The sequence below is a fragment of the Varanus komodoensis genome, unplaced genomic scaffold (genome assembly GCF_004798865.1).
Source record: "Varanus komodoensis strain SLA01 unplaced genomic scaffold, ASM479886v1 scaffold144, whole genome shotgun sequence".
Classification (NCBI taxonomy): domain Eukaryota; kingdom Metazoa; phylum Chordata; class Lepidosauria; order Squamata; family Varanidae; genus Varanus; species Varanus komodoensis.
Genome location: NW_025335418.1, coordinates 102,084 through 126,235, shown reverse-complemented (window position 1 = coordinate 126,235; position 24,152 = coordinate 102,084). Strand labels below are relative to the sequence as shown.

General features: G+C 47.1%; 1 protein-coding gene across 1 annotated transcript; it reads left to right on the top strand.

Moving 5' to 3' along the window:
- The first annotated feature begins 1,267 nt into the window (after window positions 1–1,267).
- LOC123020207 (vomeronasal type-2 receptor 26-like) lies at window positions 1,268–15,709 on the top strand. The gene is made up of 8 exons (XM_044423644.1): window positions 1,268–1,429; window positions 1,809–1,982; window positions 6,177–6,349; window positions 8,292–8,583; window positions 9,643–9,723; window positions 12,055–12,285; window positions 13,444–13,570; window positions 14,805–15,709. Exons 1-8 carry the CDS (start codon window positions 1,268–1,270, stop codon window positions 15,707–15,709), a joined length of 2,145 nt encoding a protein of 714 aa, XP_044279579.1.
- The last annotated feature ends 8,443 nt before the right edge of the window (window positions 15,710–24,152 follow it).

Below are 24,152 nucleotides of genomic sequence, written 5' to 3'. Positions count from 1 at the left end.
TGTCGCAGCACACACTGGCCATGGGGGTATGGGATGCCATCCTTGGACAATGGGCACTGATGGTAGAGAAGGAGAAAGATTTTCAGAAGGGAAAATTGGAGGGGAGGTGGGAAAGAGGAACGAATGCCTTCCAGTCTTTCACACCTAACCTGTTTTGACTGATGGGGACAACTCCTGTATCAATGACTTTCTCTCTTTCTGACCTTGTGAGCTGGCTCCAATCGAGCAACATTTTGACAGGACACAGCCTGCCCTACCCTGAATCTCAAACTGGGTGACACTTACTATGCCCTCAGAAAATGTGAGATGTCTGACTTGGAGATTCACCTAGCGGAACATCCTGGGGATCCAGCAAGCTCAGTAGAAATGGGGCATCACTAAATTGGAAGCAAAAGTTTGCTCTGCGGCAAATTCCCTCCCTACCGAAAAGATTCCCCCTTTGTCAGTCCACCCTTTCAGGCTCATTCCAGAGCTGGCATGAGCCCAGTTCCTGTGGAGCAGCAGCATCAGGGAGCTCCCAGGAGCAGGTTTCTCTCCAGTTGTTTCCGTGTGTATCCTAAAGAGCAAACCATCCTCAAAGTCACAGAAGGCACCTTATCATTACGGAAATCATAAGGCTTTCTTGGTAGACTTGCTCTAACTCAAGGGGTCCCCTCATAAATGAGCATCACCAAGTCCAGAAACATCTGATTCAGGAGGAACATGACGTGTTCACTTGTATTCGGGCTCAAACGGGAAGGCACATAAATGCCACGGAGAGCTTGGGAGGGGTTTACAGCAGGGGAAGAATCTTGGTACATGTGATTTCTTTCTGTCCCCCTCTGGGGAAGCCTGGTGTATAGGCTCCATCGCAATTAGGAAAGCCAGTGAAGCCTTATTCTGGAAGGAGCATTGGTTTCTTTTTCTCATAAGTCCACCAGTTCATTAGGAAGAAAGATGGCAGCTACAACCGGGAGAGCCAGAATGATGCTGCTGCAGCTGCTGCTGCATCTCCCAGAGGCCTCCTGTGGCAGGCTGAGGGACAAAAGTCCCTGGAGCTGGGAAAGGGATGAACTTCACCCCCTGGATCACTACCAACCAGGAGACTACATCATTAATGCAGCCATCACTGCAACACTTTGTTCTTTTCTGCCGTCCTCCAAGAACCCTGCTTCTAAGGGACTGCTGTGGTAAGTCACTGGCATGGTCCACAGGATACAACTACACACCATAGACAGAAAGAGTTTTTCATTTGTGCTTCATGCAAAGTCAGTGTTGGTTCGTGGTGATGGTTCCTTTGGCAGCTGTAGATCTGCTCTCCACCGCTCAGGTCAATGTTCCAAACTACAAATGTGGCAGGCGAAATCATCTGCTGGCCATCCTTGAAGCACTGGACTCCGACAATTCCATGGAGCTTGCCAACATGTTGGGAACCCATAAAGTCCCACAGGTGAGGGCTTGGGAGGAAGTATTGTCAGGTGCAATCTATCTTTCCTTCGTGGTCTCTGTTGACAAACTGAAATGTTTTCCAAAGCATTTCAATGCTTCTTTTCCTTCCCATGACCCAGTTGAGGGGATCAAGGATTGGGAATTTTGCTCCTGGATGGAAACACAGAAAATGCACAAGAGTTCAGGCTATTTATGGCATTCATTGACAGGGCTGTATTCATAGATTATTTAAACAGTTGTTTTTTGGAAGGATGTTCACACAGATAATTAACTGTGAGAATTTACAAAGATGAATGACACAGATTCAAATTTGAACTGAAAAAAACAATCAATATGTTCCTCCTTCCCTCCCTCCCTCCCTCCCTCCCTCCCTTTCGCAGAGTAATTATGCTTTGGCTTCTCAGGTCCTGAGTAGTAAAGTTCAGTTTCCATTTTTCTACCGGATGATCCCTGAAGAAAGGATCCAGTATGCAGGCATTGTCAAGTTCCTGCTGCATTTCAGATGGATGATCGTTAGTCTCTTTTCCATGGACACGGAGAATGGAGATAACTTCGTGAGAACCTTGACACCAGAGCTCCTCAAGAATGGCATTTGTGTGATTTTTTTCACAGAGCTTCCCAGAAATGAAATCAATTACATTTCAACTCAAGGATGAGTCAGCGATGCAGTTGGTAGAAAGCATTGTCTTTGTGTATTTTGCAGATCTCCATTGCTTGTTCTATGGAATGCAGAGTGTAGAATTCTCATTTGTGTCGGAGTGCCTGCTCTGACAATCGGCGCGAGAGAGTTCAGAGAGAGAAATAAAACACTGCAGACGAGAGATAAAGTTTCAAAGCATGCTCGGTTGAGTACTCCGGAGAACAAAGAAGTTCTTCTTTAGGAATTCTTCCTAAAATGTCCTCTTAAAGATGTCCTCTTAAAAATGTCCTCCTTCCTCAACACCGGCAGCCCCTTTTTATTAATTCACAGATTGTTACATTTGTATTTGCCTACACCAATCGCCATCGAGTTAATCAGCCAACTCCCTAATCATCGTGCGCAAGCGCAGGATTCAAAATGCTTACTGATTGCTTATGCGCAGGCGCAGGAAACAGGAAGTGTGCTTATTGCTATATATGGTCACAAGCCTTATATGGTTACACAGGTGAAGCACAATGCTATTAGCTGGGTAAGTTGCAATACTATTGGCTGGTAAATTACAATACTATTGGCTGAGCGTAGCATGCCTAGCTACAGCATGAATGCGGCGAGGCAGGGATGAATTCCTACACATTTGGGTTCTGGTTCACCACAGCCTTCAGGGAGATTTCCTTGGAGTTGGCAGATGTTCAAGTGCATTTCCAGCATATCTAGGCAAATTTTTCTTTCATTCACCAAACACTAAAAAGGACAAATTATGATTATTTTACTCTATTTTACATCAATATAGAAAATATAATGAATACTGCATTCATGTGTTCCTATTCAGAGCACGTGCTATCAGTGAAGGAGTGGGAAAGATGCAGAGCGAAGGCAAAACTGGAGGCCCTTCCCCTACGGACATGGAGAGGACCCGGTCCCTAGACAGTTTCTTTCCTCACAACCCTCTCCAGGCTGTAGCCCATGCCTTGGACACAGCTTTCTGCTCCAGATTCAAGAGGATTCCAAGACAAAGTGGAGGCAGGTTGGATCTACACAGCCTTCAGCTGCGGCAGGTACTCCTTCTCCTTCGCAGTATCTCTGCTAAAAAGCATGATTACCTCCTTGATTCTGAAATTTGCCTTTGAATTTAGAATGTGAGAAGTTGAGATGAGAAGGTCAATATAAATGGGGGCTGCTGGAATATTCTTTCTAATGCCTTCTCCTGGCTCCCCATGACAAAGTTCATCTGGTCATGTCCCCCAGGGTTGTTTCAAGACATCCTGAACAGAACATAGAAGGCACGTGCGGATGTTCTAGGTGCTCACTAAAACCTCTTTTGCTCTTCCACTGATTGAGTTCAGTCACTAGAATCGCATGATCTCTGGCTGTTTTCAGTTCAAATCATGGCTTCTCTTCTCTTCTCTTCTCTTCTCTTCTCTTCTCTTCTTTGGTTTCAATTCATTACAAGGTGAATTCCTCCATTCCCTCATCGGAAGACTTGTAGCCCAAGACATGGATCATCTATGTTTCCTTCTCTGAACCCTCCCCAGTCATTCAGCCTTCTTTCCAAACTTGTGTGCCCAAAGGTGCACACTGCATTCCAGGTTGGACTCAACAAAGCTGAGTGGAGGGGAATGAGCACTTCCCCAATTCTGGAAGTGAAACCTCTCATTCTTCTTCTATTTCAAGAAAGTGCCTCAGTCACAAAGCCTTTGGTCGATATTCCCTGATCAATCAGCCTCCATCAATGTCCAGGTGAAACCCTCTCTACCTGCAGAATGGTTATGACTCACTCAAGGGTCAGATGATGCTTAGCAGTTTTAGCCATAAAGTGCTTTCAATTTAGAGTGTACATTTGTTTGGACATAACACTATTTCTCACATAATAGACTGCAGTAGAGTGGAAACTTTTATATGCACTGGAAAATCCATAAATTTTATACACACTGGAAAACCAAAGGTCTTACTGTATTGTAAGAAACTGCCGGAGCCAACAATCCTTCAGCCACAAACATGAATGAGATAGAAGAAGGGGTGAAGAGTATGCTGATCAAATTCGCAGACGATACTAAAAGTGGAGCAGTGGCCACAAATGAGGAGCAGGTACTCCATATCCAAAAGGATCAGGACAGACTATGGAAATGGGCAGGAGAAAACAGGATGGCGCTCAATGTGGATAAGTGCAAGGTCTTGCACTTGGAGAATAGGAATAGGTGTCATAAGTACAGGTTAGGTGACAAGTGGCTGGAGAGCAGCACTTGCGAAAGGGACCGCAAGGTACTGATTGACTGCAGGCTAAATATGAGTCAGCAGTGTGATGCAGTGGTCAAGAGGGTGAACGACATCCTTGGTGGCATACCCAGAAGTGTGGCTGCTAGATCGAGAGAGGTATCACTACCACTCTATATGACTCTGGTGCTTCCACAACTGGAGTATTGTACTCAGTTTTGGGCCCTCATTACAGAAATATATAGCCAGTTTAGAGTCAGTGCAGCGTAGGGCCACAAGGTTGGTAGCCGGTTTGCAGGGGATTGGGTATGAGGACAGACTGAGGGAACTGGGTCTCTTCAGCCTGGAGAAGAGGAGACTCAGAGGGGATATGTTGGCAACATACAGGTATGTGAGGGGATGTCACATGGAGATGTGTAGAGATCTGTTCTCCCGTGCAGAGGAAGGCAGGACAAGCTGCAACAGAGCAAAGCTCAGGGAACCAAGGTTCCATTCAGATGTCAGGAAGCACTTCCTTACTGTTAGGACCCCGAGGGTCTGGCATGGGCTTCCACGAGAGGTCGTTGAGGCCCCATCAGTGAGGGTGTTCAAAGATAGGCTGAACATGCACAGGTTGGCATGTCATGAGCAGAGCCGACTGGGGGTCACACTAGATGGCCCAGGATGCCACTTCTGACTCACTCTGTTTGTATGTTTCTATGTTTCTAACCATCCCAATCAGCCAGCCACCATCAACATCCTGGGAAGACTCTACAGTTTCTCTGAGATATGCCAGCTAAGCAAGGGTTATATAATGCATGGGACAAAAGAACAGCACCAAGAAACAGAAAAGTTCAAATTCAACGATAGCCTTATGGGATTTGTGCTGGGAGTGTTGGAACAAGGAAGGGATCTGGAGGTACTGGTGGACAATTCAGTGCAGGAATCAGGCCAGGGACCAAGCTTCTTCTTTATCCAGGGCTTCGGGAGGTGGCTGCCCCTCGTACGTCTGAGTCCCTCACATGGAAGAGCAAAGAAATCAAAGGCATGGATGGAGCTAGCAGGACAGGGGAAGAAGAAAAGAATTTCACAAAACTTTGTCCTAACAAAAGACACTCTGCTCTGGGAAGTCCTGGGCCTTCAGGACAATAAAGGAAAGAGATGGAGTTCCAAAAACTAAAAAAAAAATTCATTGCTATTTAGACTACACTGTACAACTTATGAAAATTCCTCTTGGTCTTCCGAGGGACCAACAGCTCTAAATGTGTCCTAATCACTGCCCACCTCTTTATTCCTTCGGCCCCATCAACCTTTGGTATGGTTTCCTCCCCCAAAGGCTTCCCCATTTCCAGAGAGGTTCCCTTCACCTGTTCGGAATGGCTTCTCCATCTTGGATAAAATAAAGGTGCTTTCCTGTGACTCCTCGGCCCATGTCAAGAGTTTGAGTTCCTCAGGTCTTCCAGATGCGTTTTTCCGCAACCGGAAATGAAATGGGAGAATGACTAGGGAGTTGCCAAAGTGATGTTGCTTCTTCCATATAATTACCCAATTATAGTGATTTGTTCTTTCTTCGAATCTTCAGGGGATTTCCACAAAGCTCAACTAGAGCCACCTGACCTCACCATCAGAGTCAGGAACAAGACGTGGTGACATCTAGTCTGTACATGCCTCCTCTGAGCAGACCGCTTGGGAGAGGATGCAGAGGAAGTGAGGAGGGCTGTGTGGACACGGTTGACTTCCCTTCCCCTTCACATGTGAAACTGCAGCTGGCTGAGATCCCTCTGTCTTGGGAAGCCCCAAAAGTCTCAACGGGGGCTCTGCCCTCTTCTCTGCATTCACTGAATGTCTGAGAGAAACAAGGCAGGTCCATCCAGACATGCCTGTGAAGATTCTGCTCTTGCTGCTGCTGCTGCCCCAGGCTGCCTCAGGGATGCTGAAGGCCAAATGCCCCTTGAGCTTGGAAGAGGATGCAGGATTTTCCCCAAATCATTACAGTCCAGGAGACTTCCTCATTAGTGCAGTCACCTCTGCTGCCTATTCTATGCCTGTACTATGCACCTTCAATGAGCTTCCCTCTGAGAGACTTCACTGGTAAGTGTTACGAGCGTGTTGAATCGGCCATGTCTTCTCTCGCCAAAGTTGCAATGAGTTGTAATCATCGCAGATGAACTGTGTCACCTGCTACCTCTCATTTGCTGGGCCATTTTTTACTTGGGAGGGAGCCTTTGGGTGTGCTTCAGCACTGAATGGCAGATGATTCCCTTGAACTGAAAAATGTGCATCTATGTTATGCAGTACATAAGAAAAACATGCTGGATCAGATCAATGGTCTATCGAATCCAACACTCTGTTCACAAAGCGAACAGATGCCTCAAGCAGGATGGGCACAGGAGTAGCACTTGCCGAGCTCCAGTGCAGCTGGTGTATTCAGCCAAGGCACCTCTGCAAAAGCAAGGAACACATGGCCAGAAAGGCTGGTAGCCATTGATGACCTCCTCCCTCAGGCATGTGTCCAGCACCCAAACTGGCGGCCATCAGCTCCTCCCAGGGCAGCCGACTCCATCCTTTCACTCCACACTGCCTGAAAAAGGACTTCCTTCTCTCCATCCAAACCTCCCACCAAGAAGCTCCTTGTGCAGAAAAGATGTTCCCTTCTCTTATCCACCTTGTGAACAGAGGGAGGCAGTGGCTAACGCTTCAGTGCAACCCTCCCAACCTTCCTCCAAGGCGAATTTCTAGGTTGCCTGCATTACTCTAGAAAGCAAATCCTCTGTGGAATGCTTGCAAGAGCCATCGAAGCTGAGTCTGGGTAAGATGAGCTGAGAGGGGCAGTTACCAGAAGGGATGCCAGGGCAGAGATGCCACAGTGCTGTTCTCTGGTGATCCAGAGAGCACAATCAGGGCCACAAAGCACACAAGCCAGTACAGAAGAGCTTGGCGTTCCATTCAGCAGCATGCGTTAGAGAAAGCAGCATCAGAGAGTGGAGCCGGATTACTGGCAAGGTGCTGGGTTCCCTATCCTTGGAGGTATTCCAGAAATGGATCTGAGTGTCTCATGTTTCTTCACTGAGCATGGGGCAGGCGGTTCTTCAGTCCCTTTCCAGCCAGGCACAATGACTCAGAGGCAGAGACAACACATCAGACCACAACGTCTGCAAGGAAGAGATGGGCTGAGCACAGGAATCCTAGCCACACGGAACTTGCCCCGTCTTCTCCTTGGAAGCACCTGAATGTAATGAGAGAAAGGAAATAACTGTTAACACCAGTGCTTTTTTCACCATAGAATGCACCAGAACAAGTTGCAGCACCTTTTCTTGAGTGATTTTCCAAGTTTTAAAAGTAACTTTTGAAAATTTGATGTTTGGTTCATGTAGATTTTAATCGCCCTTTCGAGCATAGCAGGTCGGCAGCAAAATGCTTAAAATGGTGCATGCGGGCTGCTTGTGTGTCGAATCCAATGCTCGGCTGCTCGGCTTGTGGTGCTGAGTGCTTACTCTGGGCAGCAACTGTTATGTTTCGTTACACAACTGATGTGTGTGGGTGTGTGTACAGTGATTAACTACATTCAGAAGGTAAAAGAGTTCATGAATTTAGGCACCATTTTTCTTCCAAAAAAAGCACTGGTAACACTGAACTATTGATGAATCCCACCCTTCTCCAAGAATCCTGGAAATTTTTCCTCTAAACAAAATCACCAAAAAACATTTTCAGAAGGGATGGAAGAAAAGAGCAGCAGGGCTTGCGGAGCCTTACCTACTGCCATTATGTTTCAAGTGTATGAAAGCAGCTTTTAGATGGCCAAAAAACTGCTTCAGAGCACCATCTTTGCTTTTCTGGGCAAAAGGTGCCTCCCACTCCACCACCAAAATGCAGAGAGCATAATGAAGACAATGCCTGTTGTTGGGATCAGTACAGCATGAACAGAGTTGTAGAAACTGAACAAAGAGAAATTTGCTTCCCCAAAACGTGCATAAAGTGAAGGAACCCACAATTCAATATTCTCCTGTCAATGTTTCATTTATCACATTTTCAGGAAAGAGTTCACAAACTACTGGGCGTGCCTTTCCTTCTTGCTCACCATCCAGGAAATAAACCAGGATCCAGGGCTTTTGCCCAACCTCACCCTGGGCTACAACATCCACGAGAACTCGTTTGATGCAAGACTGACTTCGGATGTTCTTCTGGACCTGCTCTCTCCTGGGCAGGGAAATGTTCCCAATTACAACTGCGGAAAGCAGAATCACCCACTGGTCATTCTGGAAGGAGCTGGATCTGACTTCTCAATGCAGATTTCCACCATCATGGGCATCTACAAAGTCCCACAGGTAACCATGGAGAAGGTTACAGTTTGAACCTTACTCTATTTGGGGTCATCCTTAGAGGAAAAACCATAAAGGTGAGCTTTCTCCACTGAAGAACAAATAGGAGGGCTGCAATATATAATGGATTGGTTAAGAAAAGCTCCTGACCAGAAGTGGGGGCAACACTGGTCTGGGGAAAGTAAGATCCTTCTGCCATGTGGGAACAATACAATAGCTGGGAAAGCCAGGGGACCGCTGAGCGATAACAGCTATGGGGTAAAATATTCTTTTGCACTTCTTGGTCACTCCTAAGAATCATGTGTGACCTATTCTGAATTCTGTTTCTCCGCCACATCACATATCATCTGGAAAAGGAAATTAAGTGATGAAGTTGCAGGGAATGATTCATATTTTGTGGAATATTCATTATTCAGTATTTTCATACAGGCAAAGAATCATAGAGCTGGAAGGGGTCAGAGGGCCATCAGGTCCAACACCTGCTCAGTGCAGGACTCCCACTGAAACCATCCCTCTCGGATGGCTGTCCAGGTGCATCTTGCATGCCCTCAGAGGAGGAGAGCCAAACACCTCCCCAGGTTGTGCATTCCTTTGTCGTTCCACTATAACAGTCAGGAAATTTCCTCTGCTGTCTATCCTGCACCTGGCTGCCTGTTGCTTGAAGCCATTTTTCCATGTTCCACACTCTGGGATGATTGAGAAGTGATCCTGGCCCTCCTCTTTGTGACAGTCTTTTGAGCCCTTGGAGAATGTTCTCCTCTTCTCCAGGCTGCACATGCCCAGTTCCTTCAGTCTCTCCTCACATGGGTTTCTTTCCAGTTCCCAGATGCTCCATGTTTCCCTCCTCTGGCTCCTTTTCAGCTTGTCTGCATCCCTAACAGGACACCAGACTCTGGATGAGCTTCTGTCTATGTAGCCTGGAAATGCATTCCACCATGATATTCTACGCTTGTATTCTTGACATATTCCAGAATTCTCAATGAAGAATTTTAATTTTGTTCTGAAAAATGCCAAACTAACCATCTCTTCCTCCTTTGCCAGGTCACTTTTGCTTTTGCTTCTCAGGTTCTGAATGATAAAACTCAGTTCCCGTTTTTCTACCGGATGGTCCCAGAGGAAGGAGTCCAATACCCAGCGATTGTCAAGGTGCTGCTGCATTTCAGATGGACGATGGTTGGCCTCGTTGCTCCAGACAGCAACCATGGAGAATGGTTCTTGAGGACCTTGCCGCCTGAGCTCATGCGGAATGGCATTTGTGTCGCTTGGTCACAAAGCCTCGCAGGAATAAACGGGGAAAATCTGAAATGGAAATTTGTTTCCTTCACCGATTGTGCAAACATAAATGCATTTGTGTATTTTGCAGAGACTAAGTCCTTCATGACTGGAATCCATGTTATACATCTAGCATTTAAGTTGATAAAGAAGCCGGTTTCAGGAATCGTCTGGATCATAACAGCTTTGTGGGATGTCTTCAAGTCCTTGAGGTTCAGCTCACTGTCTTTTGAACACATCCATGGATTGTTTTCCTTCCTTCTGCAGACAACTAAGAGGGTTAATTATGATGAAGTTCCATCCATTGACTCGACTATGAAACGTCAGGGTTTCCGGCCATTTCACTGCTCGTATTTAAAGCACGCTCTGTCTGTGAAGGGTCGGACGAGATGCCGACAGAAGGAGAACATGCAGGCTCTGCCTCAGAAGACCACTGAGGGTATCCTGGCTCAGGACAGCTACTTCATGTACCACAGTATCCAGGCTGTGGCGCATGCTCTGGATGCGGCGCATTCGTCCGGCACACAGAGGAGGGCTGCATTGGGTAGAGGCAGGCTGGACCTTCAGCCATGGCAGGTATTTCCTTTCCCCTTTCAAATGTCCCTGCTGGACAGAAGTATCACAATTGCAGGCAATTGACAAGTGCAGCAGTGAGGGCTGGTCTTAGCTTTTCACAAGCCAACTACTCTGTTTGGTGCCTTTCTGTTGCCCTCTACATCCCAGCCTTTGAGGACCAAGCTCAACTCACTGTAGTCCATCACTGGTGCATCCCTACCTGCCCTCTCTGCAGTGTCCCTTCCTCCTGATCCTTCCCTGAATCAAGGCACCAAGCTCAAGACTGGTTGTTGAAATACAGGTTATCGTGTTGTCTGAATGTAGCCACACAACCAAAGCAAAGTTTGTGAGTCAGGAACAATGTGTTGATGTCAACTGCCAACATGCTCTGGGTGCTCTCCATAAATTAGCAGCTCGATTTCTTAGCATGGGTGAGTTCAGACAATGTCATCCCCATTTCAGCAACAGCCCTTCAGTAAGAACACACCCACAACTGATCCTTATCCTGAGAGTGTGTGATTCTCGCCAAACCAGGCATGCAAGTCACTGGAGTCCCTCCTGGGAGATGTTGTACGCAGGGTGAAACATCCCTTAATACCAGTGTCTTGAAATTTCTCAAGTGCTTGTGCCTATATCTGGAGGAGAATCTTTCAACTTCAGTGGAGAAAATACTTGTTCCAGGAGCACGTTTTTCTGGGAACTTACAGAATTTGTGGCTTTGGGCAGAAAAGTCTAATTCTCTCACAGTTATTTTTCTTATCACCTTTTTAATTCATACATTTAACTATTAATTGAAAAAAAATATTCATTTCTTCTTTCTAGAGCATCCAGTTCCCATACATTGCCAGCAACAAGGAATTGTTGCTGTCATAGTAATATTTCATGTGTGCACTAAATGGAATATTTCCATTTAGTCTTTTCCTTGTCTTTTCCCTCTCGTAAGTCAGTCCAAGTCACGCAGCCCCATTTTATCCTCGCAGTCACATCCCTGTGAGATAGATGGGTTCAGAGTGAGTGAAAGGAGCAGAAGTCACCCCGTGAGCCTCATGGCCAAGTGGGGAACGCGAGCTCCACTCTCCCATGACTCACCACGTGAAGCGACGTTGATAACATGCACATTTCATGATCCGCTGTCCTGGAGAGCAGGTCCATCTTTGCCCAGATTCTGCGGGTTGGTCTTGCCATCATGCAGCTGCTCAGCTCACTCTACTGTAGAACAATTAACACTGAAAAGTGTCAAGCAGCCCAAATTGTGGACAGCAAAACACCAGGACCCACAAGATCAGTGCATGCAAACTTAGAAGTTGCTGCTGCAAGCCACCAAATCCCTGGGTGCCAAGAAGCCACCCTTTCAACCTCCTTTAGAGGTGGTACATGAAGGAATATCTGAGATGCCAAGAGCTGTCTTGCCCCAGGGATGGCAGTCCCAAGCCATGAGCAGCAGCAGCAGTTGTTCTAGATGGGAGGCACGTGGTCAAGACACGGGGTTCTGTGTGCCGCCTGCAGCTTCTCGTCTGGCCCCCTGGTTTTGAAAAGTTGCAGCTTCCAACCCATTTTCAAAGGCAGTCACTAATGAATGTTCAACCAGGTGCCAAGGGATAATGAAAGGCTTCCTTGCTTCCCACTCTTCTGTTTGCTTTCCCATTGCAGTTCCACCCTTTCCTGAGGAACCCCCAATTTTACAACACCTCCCTCATCAATGGAGTATATTTGGATGAGAATGGAAACTTGTCAGCCAACTTCGACCTCCTCAACTGGGTGAAGTTTCCCAATGAGTCCATCATCACTGTGAAGTTTGGGAGTTGCAAGAGACAGGGGTCTGCAGACTTCAGGCTGACCATCGACCACAATGCCCTCGAGTGGCCAAACAGGAGGAACAAGGTGGGGAAAGCAACGCCTTCCTTTCTGCAGTGTGGTTATCACCTTCACATAATCTCTAAGAAGTGGAAGTGGCACTAAGTCAGCCTTCTTGGACGTGGTTCTCCAGGAGGGCTGGACAGCACCCTTGGACTTCATGGCTGGGAAGGGTCCACACGATGGCCTAAGGGCAACCAATGTGAAAACTTGTAAAAGGACCAGACAAATTCTCAGAGCAGGAAGCTATCAAAGGGTACTAGTCAGTATAGTTTGTGGTGAAGTTCTGCTGAACCCATCCCTCTCCCGCCTGTGGATTTCAGCTCATGGCTAGTGCTGCCTTTGAAAGCTGGCCTAGCCGACCTGAAATGAAGCCCATGAGCGTGCGCAGAACCCCAGCTGTGTGCTTTGCAACTTCTTCCAAATCACATGCAGTACATACATGGACTGTGAGTCGTGTGCAAGGAAGAAGGTTTCCTCTGGTGCCACAACTGTGTGGGGCGTAATTTCTGGCAAGTGTTGGGTGGAAACGCAGCACACTCGCTGAGCCGTAGGAAGCTGATGGGTTCCCACCACTAAACCCATGTGTCCCACATTCCCACCACCAAAATCATGTGTCCCAGATCGATGACACCAGATTTGACACTCGATGGGCTGCCCACCCCAACTGCTTCCAGGTTAAATTCAGCACAAAGGAAGCAGTGGAGAAAGAAAAGAAGCAGAGAGACAGACTAGGGCAAAAAGCAAGTGAGAAGGCCCTGAAAAGGCCCTTCTCCAAGGAGCTATCCTCCAACTTTCCTTCAAAGAGGGCTCCAAGAGAAGGTCCTCTGAATTACTCTGGCAGATTTCCTTTGCGTAGCTTCTGACCCCATATTCCCCATTGACCAACATCCCTTTGAGTGGCCCTGATGGTTAAATCAGGTGAAGAAATCCATTCCTTTCCTGTCACTGAATTCACTACCCATCTCTTCACTATCATTAGATGGAAGAGGCGTAGTGAATAAAAGCAATGCACCAAATTTGAGGGAATATCAACCTGCTAAAGCTTCACAGGATGGGGTTCACTTACAGGGACCATGGAAATCCTGGAGGCCCTCTCCCCTCCTTCATGCCAGCTTGTCTCCCTGGTTTGCAGCTTCAACAGCCCTAACCATCCCCCTTGATGCTCCTTCTCTCTTTACTCAGCCTCTCCCCCAGTCCAGGTGTGTGGAGAGCTGTCACCCAGGATTTTTCAAAGTGCCCCAGGAAGGAAAGCCCATTTGCTGCTATGACTGTGCTCCCTGTGCAGAAGGGACCATCTCCATTCTGGAAGGTCAGTGAGTGTGGAGGAGAACGCAGTCCTGGGAAAGAGAAGCAAGAACTCACTCAGACATGTTCTGGGGAAGGATTCTTTTTAATGCTTCTGTAAAAGTGTTGCCTTCCTTGGAATATCCATGATTTTACAAGTAGGTCACAATCCATAACCTTGGAAGACAGACAGCTGTCTGTGAGTGGACAGAAACTTGGCCAGATCCAGTGCGCCTTCTATTTATTTGGAAGCAAACATAGGCATCCAACAATGCTTTAACACTCTCTGAAAATGATGGTCTTCCTCTTGGTCTCCCCTGAGGCCTTGGTAGGAGGGCTTGAGAAAGGGGCTGCAGAGGTTGCAGAAGGAATAATTCCATGACCAAATGCAGGATGGGAACGAGTTGGGGGTATCAAACCAGTTTCTCATGCAAACTAGCTTTTGAAAGCACATGCGCAAGATTCAGGGGACAAAATTTGCAGATCCTTGGTCAGATCCAAGTCATATCTTTCTCAGGCTTGGTATTTTAATTGGTCACTTACAGGTGCTCCAAATGTCCCAATGTTAGTCCTCCAAAGGCCTTTGGGATTCAGAAGGGAACATGTTTACAGGGTTAATGGCAGTTAGCATCCTTCCATCCCCTATCCTGACCGCCAAATTTAAGATCTCTGCTGTGTGGTGAAGGTCGTCTTACTCTGACGCTGGCTGAACACGGACTGAGGAACAGCTGGAAGCATTCTGGATGTGGGTTAGGAGAGAGGAATCCATCTGGGGGAATCAGCTTGGGAAGTCTGGCTCAAACTTCAGACAGGCAAAGTGCACTGTTCCCATATCAGTTATCCAGGGTGGGGGAAAGCAGAGAGGGAGCACCTTAGTGTTCCAATCAGCAGTTTATTTCTTCTTTTATGTCTTTGGAATCATGGCCTGTGCTTTCTCCTATGCATCTTTGGAGCACTCAACAAATTCTTACTGGCTGTGAATCATTGACTTGCTATTTCCCTTAGAAAGAAGGAGCTACAGTACTTGGCAACTTTCTAAGAATGCAAATGCGCCAAGTTCTCCTCCCCTGTCCAACATTTCACTTAGTGACATAATTAAAAGGAAAATGTGGGCTGTTGATCTGGAAGAATGCCCAAGCCCAGCAGGCCTGACTATGAACAGTGCTTGATGCTTATTTCCTTCCAATCACACTGGCTCCATATACGTGATGGGATGATTGCCAAGGAAGTAGAAGACACATCATTCTTGTTTCTTTCAGATGTAGCCCATTGCACCAAGTGTCCGGAAGATCTGTATCCAAACGAGGGTCAGGACCGATGCATCCCAAAGGCCATAACATTCCTCTCCTATGAAGAACCATTGGCAATTGTCCTTGCATCCATTGCCCTGTTTTTGTCTTTCATCACAAGCTGTGTGTTGGTGCTCTTCACCAAATTCCTAGAAACTCCCATTGTCAAAGCCAACAACCAGGACCTCTCCTACATTCTCCTTGTCTCCCTCCTGTTTTCATTCATGTCCTCTTTCCTGTTTATCGGCCGGCCAAGCGAGGTGACTTGCTTTCTCCAGCAAACGGTCTTTGGCATCATCTTCTCAGTTGCTGTCTCTGCTTTGCTGGCCAAAACCATCATGGTGGTGCTGGCCTTCCTGGCCACCAAGCCAGGAAACAGGGTCAGGGCATGGCTGGGGAAGAGCCTGGCCAACTCCATTGTCACCTCCTGTTCTGGTGTCCAGGTTCTCCTCTGCACCGCATGGCTGGCCACCTCTCCCCCATTCCCTGACGCAGACAAGCACACCCTGCCTGGGCAGATCGTCTTGCAGTGCAACGAAGGCTCTGTGGCCATGTTCTACACTGCCCTTGGCTACATGGGCTTCCTGGCAGCCATCTGTTTCACGGTGGCCTTCCTGGCCAGGAAGCTGCCTGGGTCCTTCAATGAGGCCAAGCTAATCACCTTCAGCATGCTGGTCTTCTGCAGCGTCTGGGTCTCTTTTGTGCCCACCTACCTGAGCACAAGGGGCAAGTACATGGTGGCTGTGCAGATCTTCTCTATCATGGCCTCCAGTGCTGGGCTGCTCGCCTGCATCTTCCTCCCCAAATGCTACATTATTCTTCTAAGGCCTGATCTGAACACAAAGGAGCATCTCATGGTGAAAACTACAGATTAATTCCATGTTGTACTGTACCTAAGACAAGAATTTTCTTTTCTTACTCATTAGCCTGTATAAACTCAACACATTCTAACTTTTGAATTACAGTGCAGAAGACATTTCCCCACCTGCATCTTCCTCATTGTGTGTTGGTGATCCAGAGTATTTTTGGGAAACTTTGGATAAATCCTGTCTGAAAAGCATTGCTTCTGGTGCATTGTGGGATCCAATCCTGTCTTCCTTCTCAAAACCAAGGTGTCACTGTTTAAAATGGCATTCGGCCGCTTATTTCTCTCATCTTTAGCTGTAAGATACAGAACACAGGCCATTTAGTCCAAATTTACGCTGTACATCTTCACAATGGTTAAATAATCATTTTTGGAATTCATAACTTCCTAGCCCAGAGGGCTTCATGTGCCCTGGTCACTCAGACTGTCTGGAGTCTAGAAAAACATGAGTTCATGCATAGTTTCCCAGTAGCTTGAATTTACATGTCTAAGCAGACCTGGAGATGGGTTCAAGTTACTGAACTAAAGGGTCAATACACTGCAATTAGAAATATTGTAATCTCATTGTTACTGTGTGATTGACTGACATTCCTTTATCTATTCTGTATGTGATGACCTCAGAATCTTATTGTAATCTCTGCCTTCTGTCATCAATTGCCCTGTACCTGTGTACGTATAAATGCCCTGTAATGGTATTGAAGCTTTGCAGCACAGTTTACCTCTGCCTGCCTGGTAATGCATTCATTATCGTGAGTATGGACCCACGGGGAACCTGGGTAATTCAACACAACCTCAGATGGTGTGGACGCTTGATCTTTCCCACAACCCGAGTTTTATTTCCTCTTCTCAATTTGAGAGTCCGGGATTCTGACAAATTGGCGATGAAGGTGGGATCGTGGGTATTTGGCCCTTTATCCCGGGCAGGAGAGATGGTTCATTCGGCCGAAAATTCTCTCCACTAAGAGAGCACAGATACTCGCCACCTCTTCCATTTGGCAGGTGGGTCAATGTAATCAGAACTGGTTTTGAACCTCATTGTATGTTGGCTTTGATTGTGGACACCCATGAAGCATGGGGGTTTCAGAATCTCGGCTTCCTACCCCATGGACACCTCATGGACAAAATGCAGGGTGGTGTGGATGGCCATGGGCGGCACCTGCAGGGTTGTTGTGGAAGGAAGAGCTTGCTATTTTGATTTAAAACAGCATGGTCAAACCTAACTCAGAGATTCCAATCTAAATTGGCCCCAGACGGCTCATTTGATTGGAATTCGCTACACCTCTTGAAAAAGCATTTGGTAGAAATACATCCTTAGGAGATGGAATCAGGGTTGTTTGGTCCAAGCTGGTGGAGGAGAAAAAAAAGCTAGCTATTGTGGTATTGGTGCACCAGGAAAGATCTACACGTGTGAGTATATGTTTGCCCTGGAGTTTGTGTAGAGTTTTATGTTCACTGTTTATGAAAGTATTGTGTTCATTGTTGCTGTCTGTGTTATCTGTCTTGTCTGTTTGCATTTTAAAGTGTTCCCCTTTCTGGGAGGTAAGCATAGGCCAGAGTGGGTTTTGGGGGTTCTTCAGGAAATAGACGCTCCCCACGGAGCCGCACCAATCTGTCCTCTTCAGGTCACAGTTGAAAGCAAGGGCATGGATGGGTGTTCTTGCCCCTCAGATGAGAATGTGTGAACCTGGCTTTGATTGAGGAAGATTCATGAGATCATTTGCCTAAGCCCAAGCATGGCTGAGTCAGGCTGGGAAAAAGGTGGTGATCAGGGAATGTGTGTGTGAGATTTTTCCTTGCCCATTCGTTCTATATGAGCTAGAACTGGGAAGTAAGGAGATGCGTGTCCTTTGAATGGGGCTTACAAACACAGGTCCTACCCAGTTGTCTGCACATCCTCAATAAGCTTATCTTGTGTGAAAGTCCTGTAAGAAAGAGGGGTTATATAGAAACATTTTTATGCAGGTCCTTTCCTTGTCAGAAACTGGGAACACTGTTTTAATGTCTTGCAAGTATTCCAGCCTCTTCCATCTGCCTTACAGCCCTCCTAGGTAGGAAGATTTTCTTGTTAGGTTAAATAATGGCATTTGAAATTCCAGGAGTGGATGCTGATGGGCTGATGAAAGATGAAAAAACAAAAAAAGGATATACTGTTTAGAATACTCAGTAGGAATCCTGAAAAGGGAGCAGATAAGGATGAGAGCTGGCTGGAACTGAGTTCTTTGAAGCCAAAGGGGGCCAAAATCAGCATGGAGTTTCCCAGGAGGACTACCAGCACTGGGGTTGCATATCATGTCTTTTGGACTTTCTTTTTTCTTTTTGCTGCTTTTCCAATTGTTTCCCATTTTTCCTACCCTTTGAATTGAACTCTCAGCAAATACACAAGTCCCCATTGTATACAATAACTATCTGCTCATGCTAGTTTAGTTTTGAGATGGAAGCTGTTTTCTGGAAAAAATGCTTGGGACAGGATTTTTCCAAACTGACTCACTTGTTTGTGTCACATAGCGAAGCTAGTGACAAAGGGGAGATTGTTGGGAAAATTTGGATAAATCCTGCCTGAAAAGCATTACTTCTGTGTGCTTTTGCATTGTGGGATCAAATCCTGTCTTCCTTCTCAAAACCAAACTGTCACTGTTTAAAATGGCATTCCCCCGCTCCTTTTTCTCACCTTTAGCTGTAAGATACAGTACACAGGCCATTTAGTCCAAATTTACACTGTATATCATCACAATTGTTAAATAATCATTGCTGGAATTCGTATCTTCCTAGCCCAGAGGACTTCATATGCCCAGGTCACTCAGAATGTCTAGAGTCTAGATAAGCGGGAGTTCATGCATAGTTTCTCAGTAGCTTGAATTTCCATGTCTAAGCAGACCAGGAGATGGGTTCATGTTACTGAACTAAAGGGTCAATACACTGCAATTAGAAATATTGTAATCTCATTGTTACTGCACGATTCATTGGCATTCCTTTATCTGTTCTGCATGTGATGACCTCAAAATCTTATTGTAATCTCTGCATTCTGTCATCAATTGCCCTGTACCTGTGTACCTCTAAATGCCCTGTAATGGTATTGAAGCTTTGCAACAGAGTTTACCTCTGCCAGTCCGGTAATGCATGCATTATCGTGAGCACCGTGGGAACCTTGGGGAATACAATAAAGCCTCAGATGGTCTGGACGCTTGATCTTTTATGCAAACCCGAGTTTTATTTTCTCTTCTCAAATTGAGATTCTGGGATTCTGACAGTATCCAGCCACCTACAGAGCTGTGCCCCTGGGGTGTCTGTACTGTCTCAGCACTGGCACTTGCTGGGATCTGTGCGAAAGCATATGAAAGAGACTCTGGTGAATGGAGGGTTCATATTCATCTCTTTCCCTGAGGCACTGTGGGAAGGAGACCCTGAAATCTTTGTGGTTGTGAGCTTAAGACCCCCAGCTTTATCCACGGTGCTCCTATTTCTGAGCTGAGATGAATATTCTGGATAGGTATACATTAATGCAGTTGGCTGAGAGACAGAAGGCAGGAGACAGAGGGGAGAAAGGAAGCCCACTTAGATGCAAGCTGTTTTCAGAGTAAGTCCCATGACACCAGACTCTGGACTAGGAAGTGGCAACTACAGCTGCTGCAAGCTGTCATACCAGGCCAGCCATTTCCATGCAGCCAGGATGACCATCTGGTCTCCTAGTTTTTACTGAAGAAAGCTCTGATTCAATTTCTCAGTAGAGCACATCACCACCACAACCAGCAACACCACCACACAGCGTCTTTCTCCCAAATATTTTCTATGAATGACAAGAGCAGGGCAGTTGGCATGCTTCCCCGTGCCCCTTTACCCTGACAAGAAGAACCCTGTGAGGTAGGTTAGGCTAAGACTGACCGGCTGGCTGAAAGTGCCCAGGAGATTTCATGAATGTGTTGGGACTAGAAACTGGGTCTCCCTGGTCCCAGTCCACATTTTAATCCCTGTGCCACACTGGATCCAAGAGATGGACCCCCTCCACCAACCTTCTTCTGCTTAATCTTCTCTGTCCAGGAAGCTTCAGGCTATGCTTTTTGCTACACCTATTCTGAACTTGGCTTCATCTCCTTTATCCAATTGCTGGACCCACACAGTTGCACCACACACCGGCCATGGGGGTATGGGATGCCTTCCTTGGACAATGTTTTTTTCCATCTAGTCCTATTTTTGCTAATTTGCTGATTAGAATGTTATGTGGCACTATTCCGAAAGCTTTGCTAACATCTAGGTAGATTATGTCCACAGTGTTCCCTTTGTCCAACTGGGAGGTTACTCAGTCAAAAAAAGAAATTAAATTAGCCTGACAGGATTTGTTTTTGATAAATCCAAGCTGGCTTGTATTAATCACTGCATTTTCTTCCAGCAGCTTGCAGGTGCTTTTTTTAAATAATTTGCTCCAGAATTTATCCAGGGATTGATGTTAGATTAACTGGTCTATAGGTCTCAGATTCATCTTTTTCCACTTTTTGTAGATAGGGTCAACATTAGTCCTTTTCCAGTCATCTGGCATCCATGAATGACTTTCTCATTCATTTCACCCATGAATGAAAGTCCGTGAATACCTCTCGCTCTTTCTGACCTTCTGAGCTTGCCCCCCCCCCCCCCCGAGCACCATTTTGGCGGAATCACAGCCTGCCCTAACCTGGATCTCAAGCCGATTCACAGGAGACACTTTCTCTGTGCATGATGATGGCAGATGTATGATTTGGAGTTGCTCTAGCAGAACTTCTGGGGGACTCCAGTGAGCTCAGAAAAATGCAGAGTAGGAAAATTGGGAGCAAAAGTTTGCTGTGAGCCAAATTCCCTTCCTAAAGAGGAGATTCCCCCACATAGCAGAGGCAATGCTGGATAGAGAACAGCAGCTGCATGGCTGGCCAGGCCACCCTTTGAGGCTCATTGCAGAGCAGGCATGCAAAAGACTCCCTCGAGCCCAGTTCCTGTGGAGAAGCAGCATCAGGGAGCTGCCAGGAGCAGGTTTCTCTCCAGGTGTGTCCAGAGCATCACCAAGTCCAGAAACATCTGATTCAGGAGGAAAATGAGGTGCTCACTTGTATCCAGGCACAAATGGGAAGGCGCATATATGCCTCCTGTGCCACAGAGTGCTTGCGAGGGGTTTAGAGCAGGGGAAGAAGTCTTGGTGCATGTGATTGCTTTCTGTCCCCCTCTGAGGAAGTCTGGTGTATAGGCTCCATCGCAATTTGGAAAGACAGAGAACAATTATTCTGGAAGAGCCATTGACTTCTTCTTTTCATCAGTCCACCAGTTCATTAGGAAGAAAGATGGCAGCTGCAACTGGAAGAGCCAGAATGATGCTGCTGCTGCAACTCCCAGAGGTCTCCTGGGGCAGGCTGAGGAACAAATGTCCCTGGAGCTGGGAAAGGGATGAACTTCACCCCCTGAATCACTACCAACCAGGAGACTGCATCATTAATGCAGCCATCGCTGCAACACTTCGCTCTTTTCTGCCATACTCCTTCAATAACCCTGCCTCTAATAGACTGCCGTGGTAAGTCCCTGCCATGGTACACAGGATACAAGTATATACCATAGACAGACAGACTTTTTCATTTTTGCTTCATGCAAAGTCAGTGTAGTTTTGTGCTGGCGACTCATTTGGCATGACTAGGAGAGCCAGAGAATGCCTGGTCAGCAATGCTTCGGGTGGGAGTCCAAGGTGTACTTTTCATGCACTTGCCATCTTCTGATATCAATTTCCATCCCTGCTTGAATGGTTCCAAATATTGAGTTCCGGCATTGGAAGGTGCATCTATGCTGTGTTTGATTTGCAAGGGAGAATAAATATTGGCGCTTAAACAAAGCAGTCCATTGCCAGCCCAAAGAGTTCCCTGCAGCAATGAAGTGGGATCTCCAGTTGCGCATCTGGGGAATCGCTGGGAAGCTCTGGAACCAAAATAAGGGCACAAATTGATATGCCCTCAACAGATAGCAGCAGAAGGATCCATGAAGGGAGATGAGCCAGGCATATTTAAGTGAGGCAATGAGTGTATCTGGGAGGCAAAGTGCAGATGCTTTGACTTGAGAGAACTTGGCTTAGTAGTGGAATCAAGGAAGATCTTCTCTCTATCCTGTCCAGCCCTTTCTCCCCAGCCCAGAGCTTCAGCAGCCCTAACCATCTCCCTTGATGCTTCCTCTCTCTTGCTCAGCCCCTGCCCCAGGACAGGTGTGTGCAGAGCTGCCATCTGGGATTCATCAAGGTGGCTTGGGAAGGAGAGCCCGTTTGCTGCTATGACTGCGCTCTCTGTGCGGAAGGGACTATCTCCACTCAGGAAGGTAGGTGAATATAGAGGAAAAGGCACTGCCTGGGAGGAGGTCCATTGGGGTGTATTTTCACATCCAGCTCTGCCATCCTGCAAGGAATCCATGGGGGCTTCATTCTTTCCAGAGCCAAAGAATCCTGCCCTGCAGCCAGCAGGAAATCAAACCCATTTGGGTCCCTTTGCTCTCCCCAGTCCCATGGCTGTCGGCAGCACATTCCCCAAACTTGGTTCTGGCACTTTCTGCCTCCCATGATTCCTTTCTGCCACTGTTCATCAGCAGGTTCTTTTCCTTATCAGTCCTTTGTGCACTGCAGGCATATTCTCTCCTCGCTGGCTCCCTTCCCCATCCTCCCAACACGTTCCATGCTGAAAATCTACTTCTTGTTCATATATCCAAAACTTCCACGTTCCCTTCTCTCACATCCACCTTGCAATCCCCAGGACACTCCAGTTCCAAGTTCTGGGGCAGTCATTCCCATGGGCCCTCCTTCCCCTTTTCACTTTTCCCACAAATCCAACCTCACATCCATTTGGTTCCTTGGGTGCTCTGTACACATAGCACCCCTAGGAACATCACATTGTTATGCAAAGAAAGAAGAGGAGAGGAGCAGAGGAGCAGATGAGTTCAGGAAGTTAGTCTCCCTCATTCAGAAGTGTTGGGAAAGGACTTTTCCTCTTCATGGCACTGCAGGTCTTCCCATCAGGAAACCTGTGGGCTGGGTTGCCGGAGCCAAAGAGGAGTGCAAGAGACTGTGCCTCTCATATGTGGAGGGTGGAGGATTCAGGTATATCAAGGAAGGTTGTGCATGGGTGCATAGGGTGGCAAGGCAGCATCACCAACAGATTGTGAAATGGAAGGACTGCTTATGTCCTTTAAGGGATCCAACATGCTCTGGGCATTCTCTGGTATTCAACAAGGAATAATCCATGAAACGCCACATGCCGTGCCATGTTGTGAAGGGGTTGCCAGGTGTAGAGCTCTTTTCCCCATCCTAGAGGAATACAAGAGCCCACAGGAGGAATCGAGGGCTGCACACACCTGGGAATCCCAACCCTCACATTCTCTACCTCTGTCCTCACACCATGGTGATCACTGAAGTGGAGTCAGTCCAGGAAACCCCAAATTCCCTTAGCTGTGGCACACACATGGTTCCCCATCTGGAAGGTCTAGCCAGGCAGAAGGTGCCCACTCTAGCAAGCAAGGCTGCCGGGCCTCAATGGAAAGCAACTCTGCCCAGACGTGGTTGTAGGCACTGCTGTGGGAGAAGGGCAGGTCCTGTGGCAGCCTCTGCAGCCAGCTAGCCCATCTTGGCAGCTCTCCAGTCCACCCTCGTCCCAGGCAGAAACCAGGCCCACGTGGCCTCAGTGTATGGGGTGCCAATCTGTCTACCTATCTGAGAGTCATGTTCTTGTGTCTCATGTTCATTGGAGGGATGCATTCCAATGGAGGAAGCTTCAGGAAACCAAGGCTCAAGTTAGCTTCCAGGAAGTTCTTCCTGACAAATAGGACCCTTAGGGCATGGAATGGGCTTCCACAGGAGGTAGTTGAACCCCCATCAGTGAGGGTGTTCATAGGGGGAGCTGGGAATGCTTGGCAAAGTGGATTCTGAGAGAGCTTATCGCAACCCTCTTGATCATGATGTCTACACAGACCAACCCTCTCCAGGGGAAAGCTGTACACAAGCAAGTCTCAGGGACGTTCTGAAATGTGGGTGGCCTGTGAGAAAGGATTTGGCCAATTCCGTTCTACAGGAGGACTGTAGCATCTTGACTCTAAAACTGTTCACCAATCACAATACAGACAGTGCTAACAGAGGAGAAAGGGTCTTCCGTTTCACATTCTTCCTCATTCATACCCCTGAAAGGGATCAAGTTCTTGCATGCAGGATAATGCAGATTCCTATTCCTATTTAATTATGGCAGGTCATTTAGAACCTCCCAGCTGAAACGAGATTCAGCCTCTCCAAGGACTATTTTCTGAGTACAGCAACACTGTGATGTCGATCATATTAATTAAAAGAGATGGATGAAGAGAACAGTGAGGAATGCCTCCTTGTTTTGCTTTGTCCAGATGCAGAACTTTGCCTCAAGTGTTCAGATGATCAGCGTCCAAACCAGGACCAGGATCAGTGCATCCTCAAGATCATCACCTTC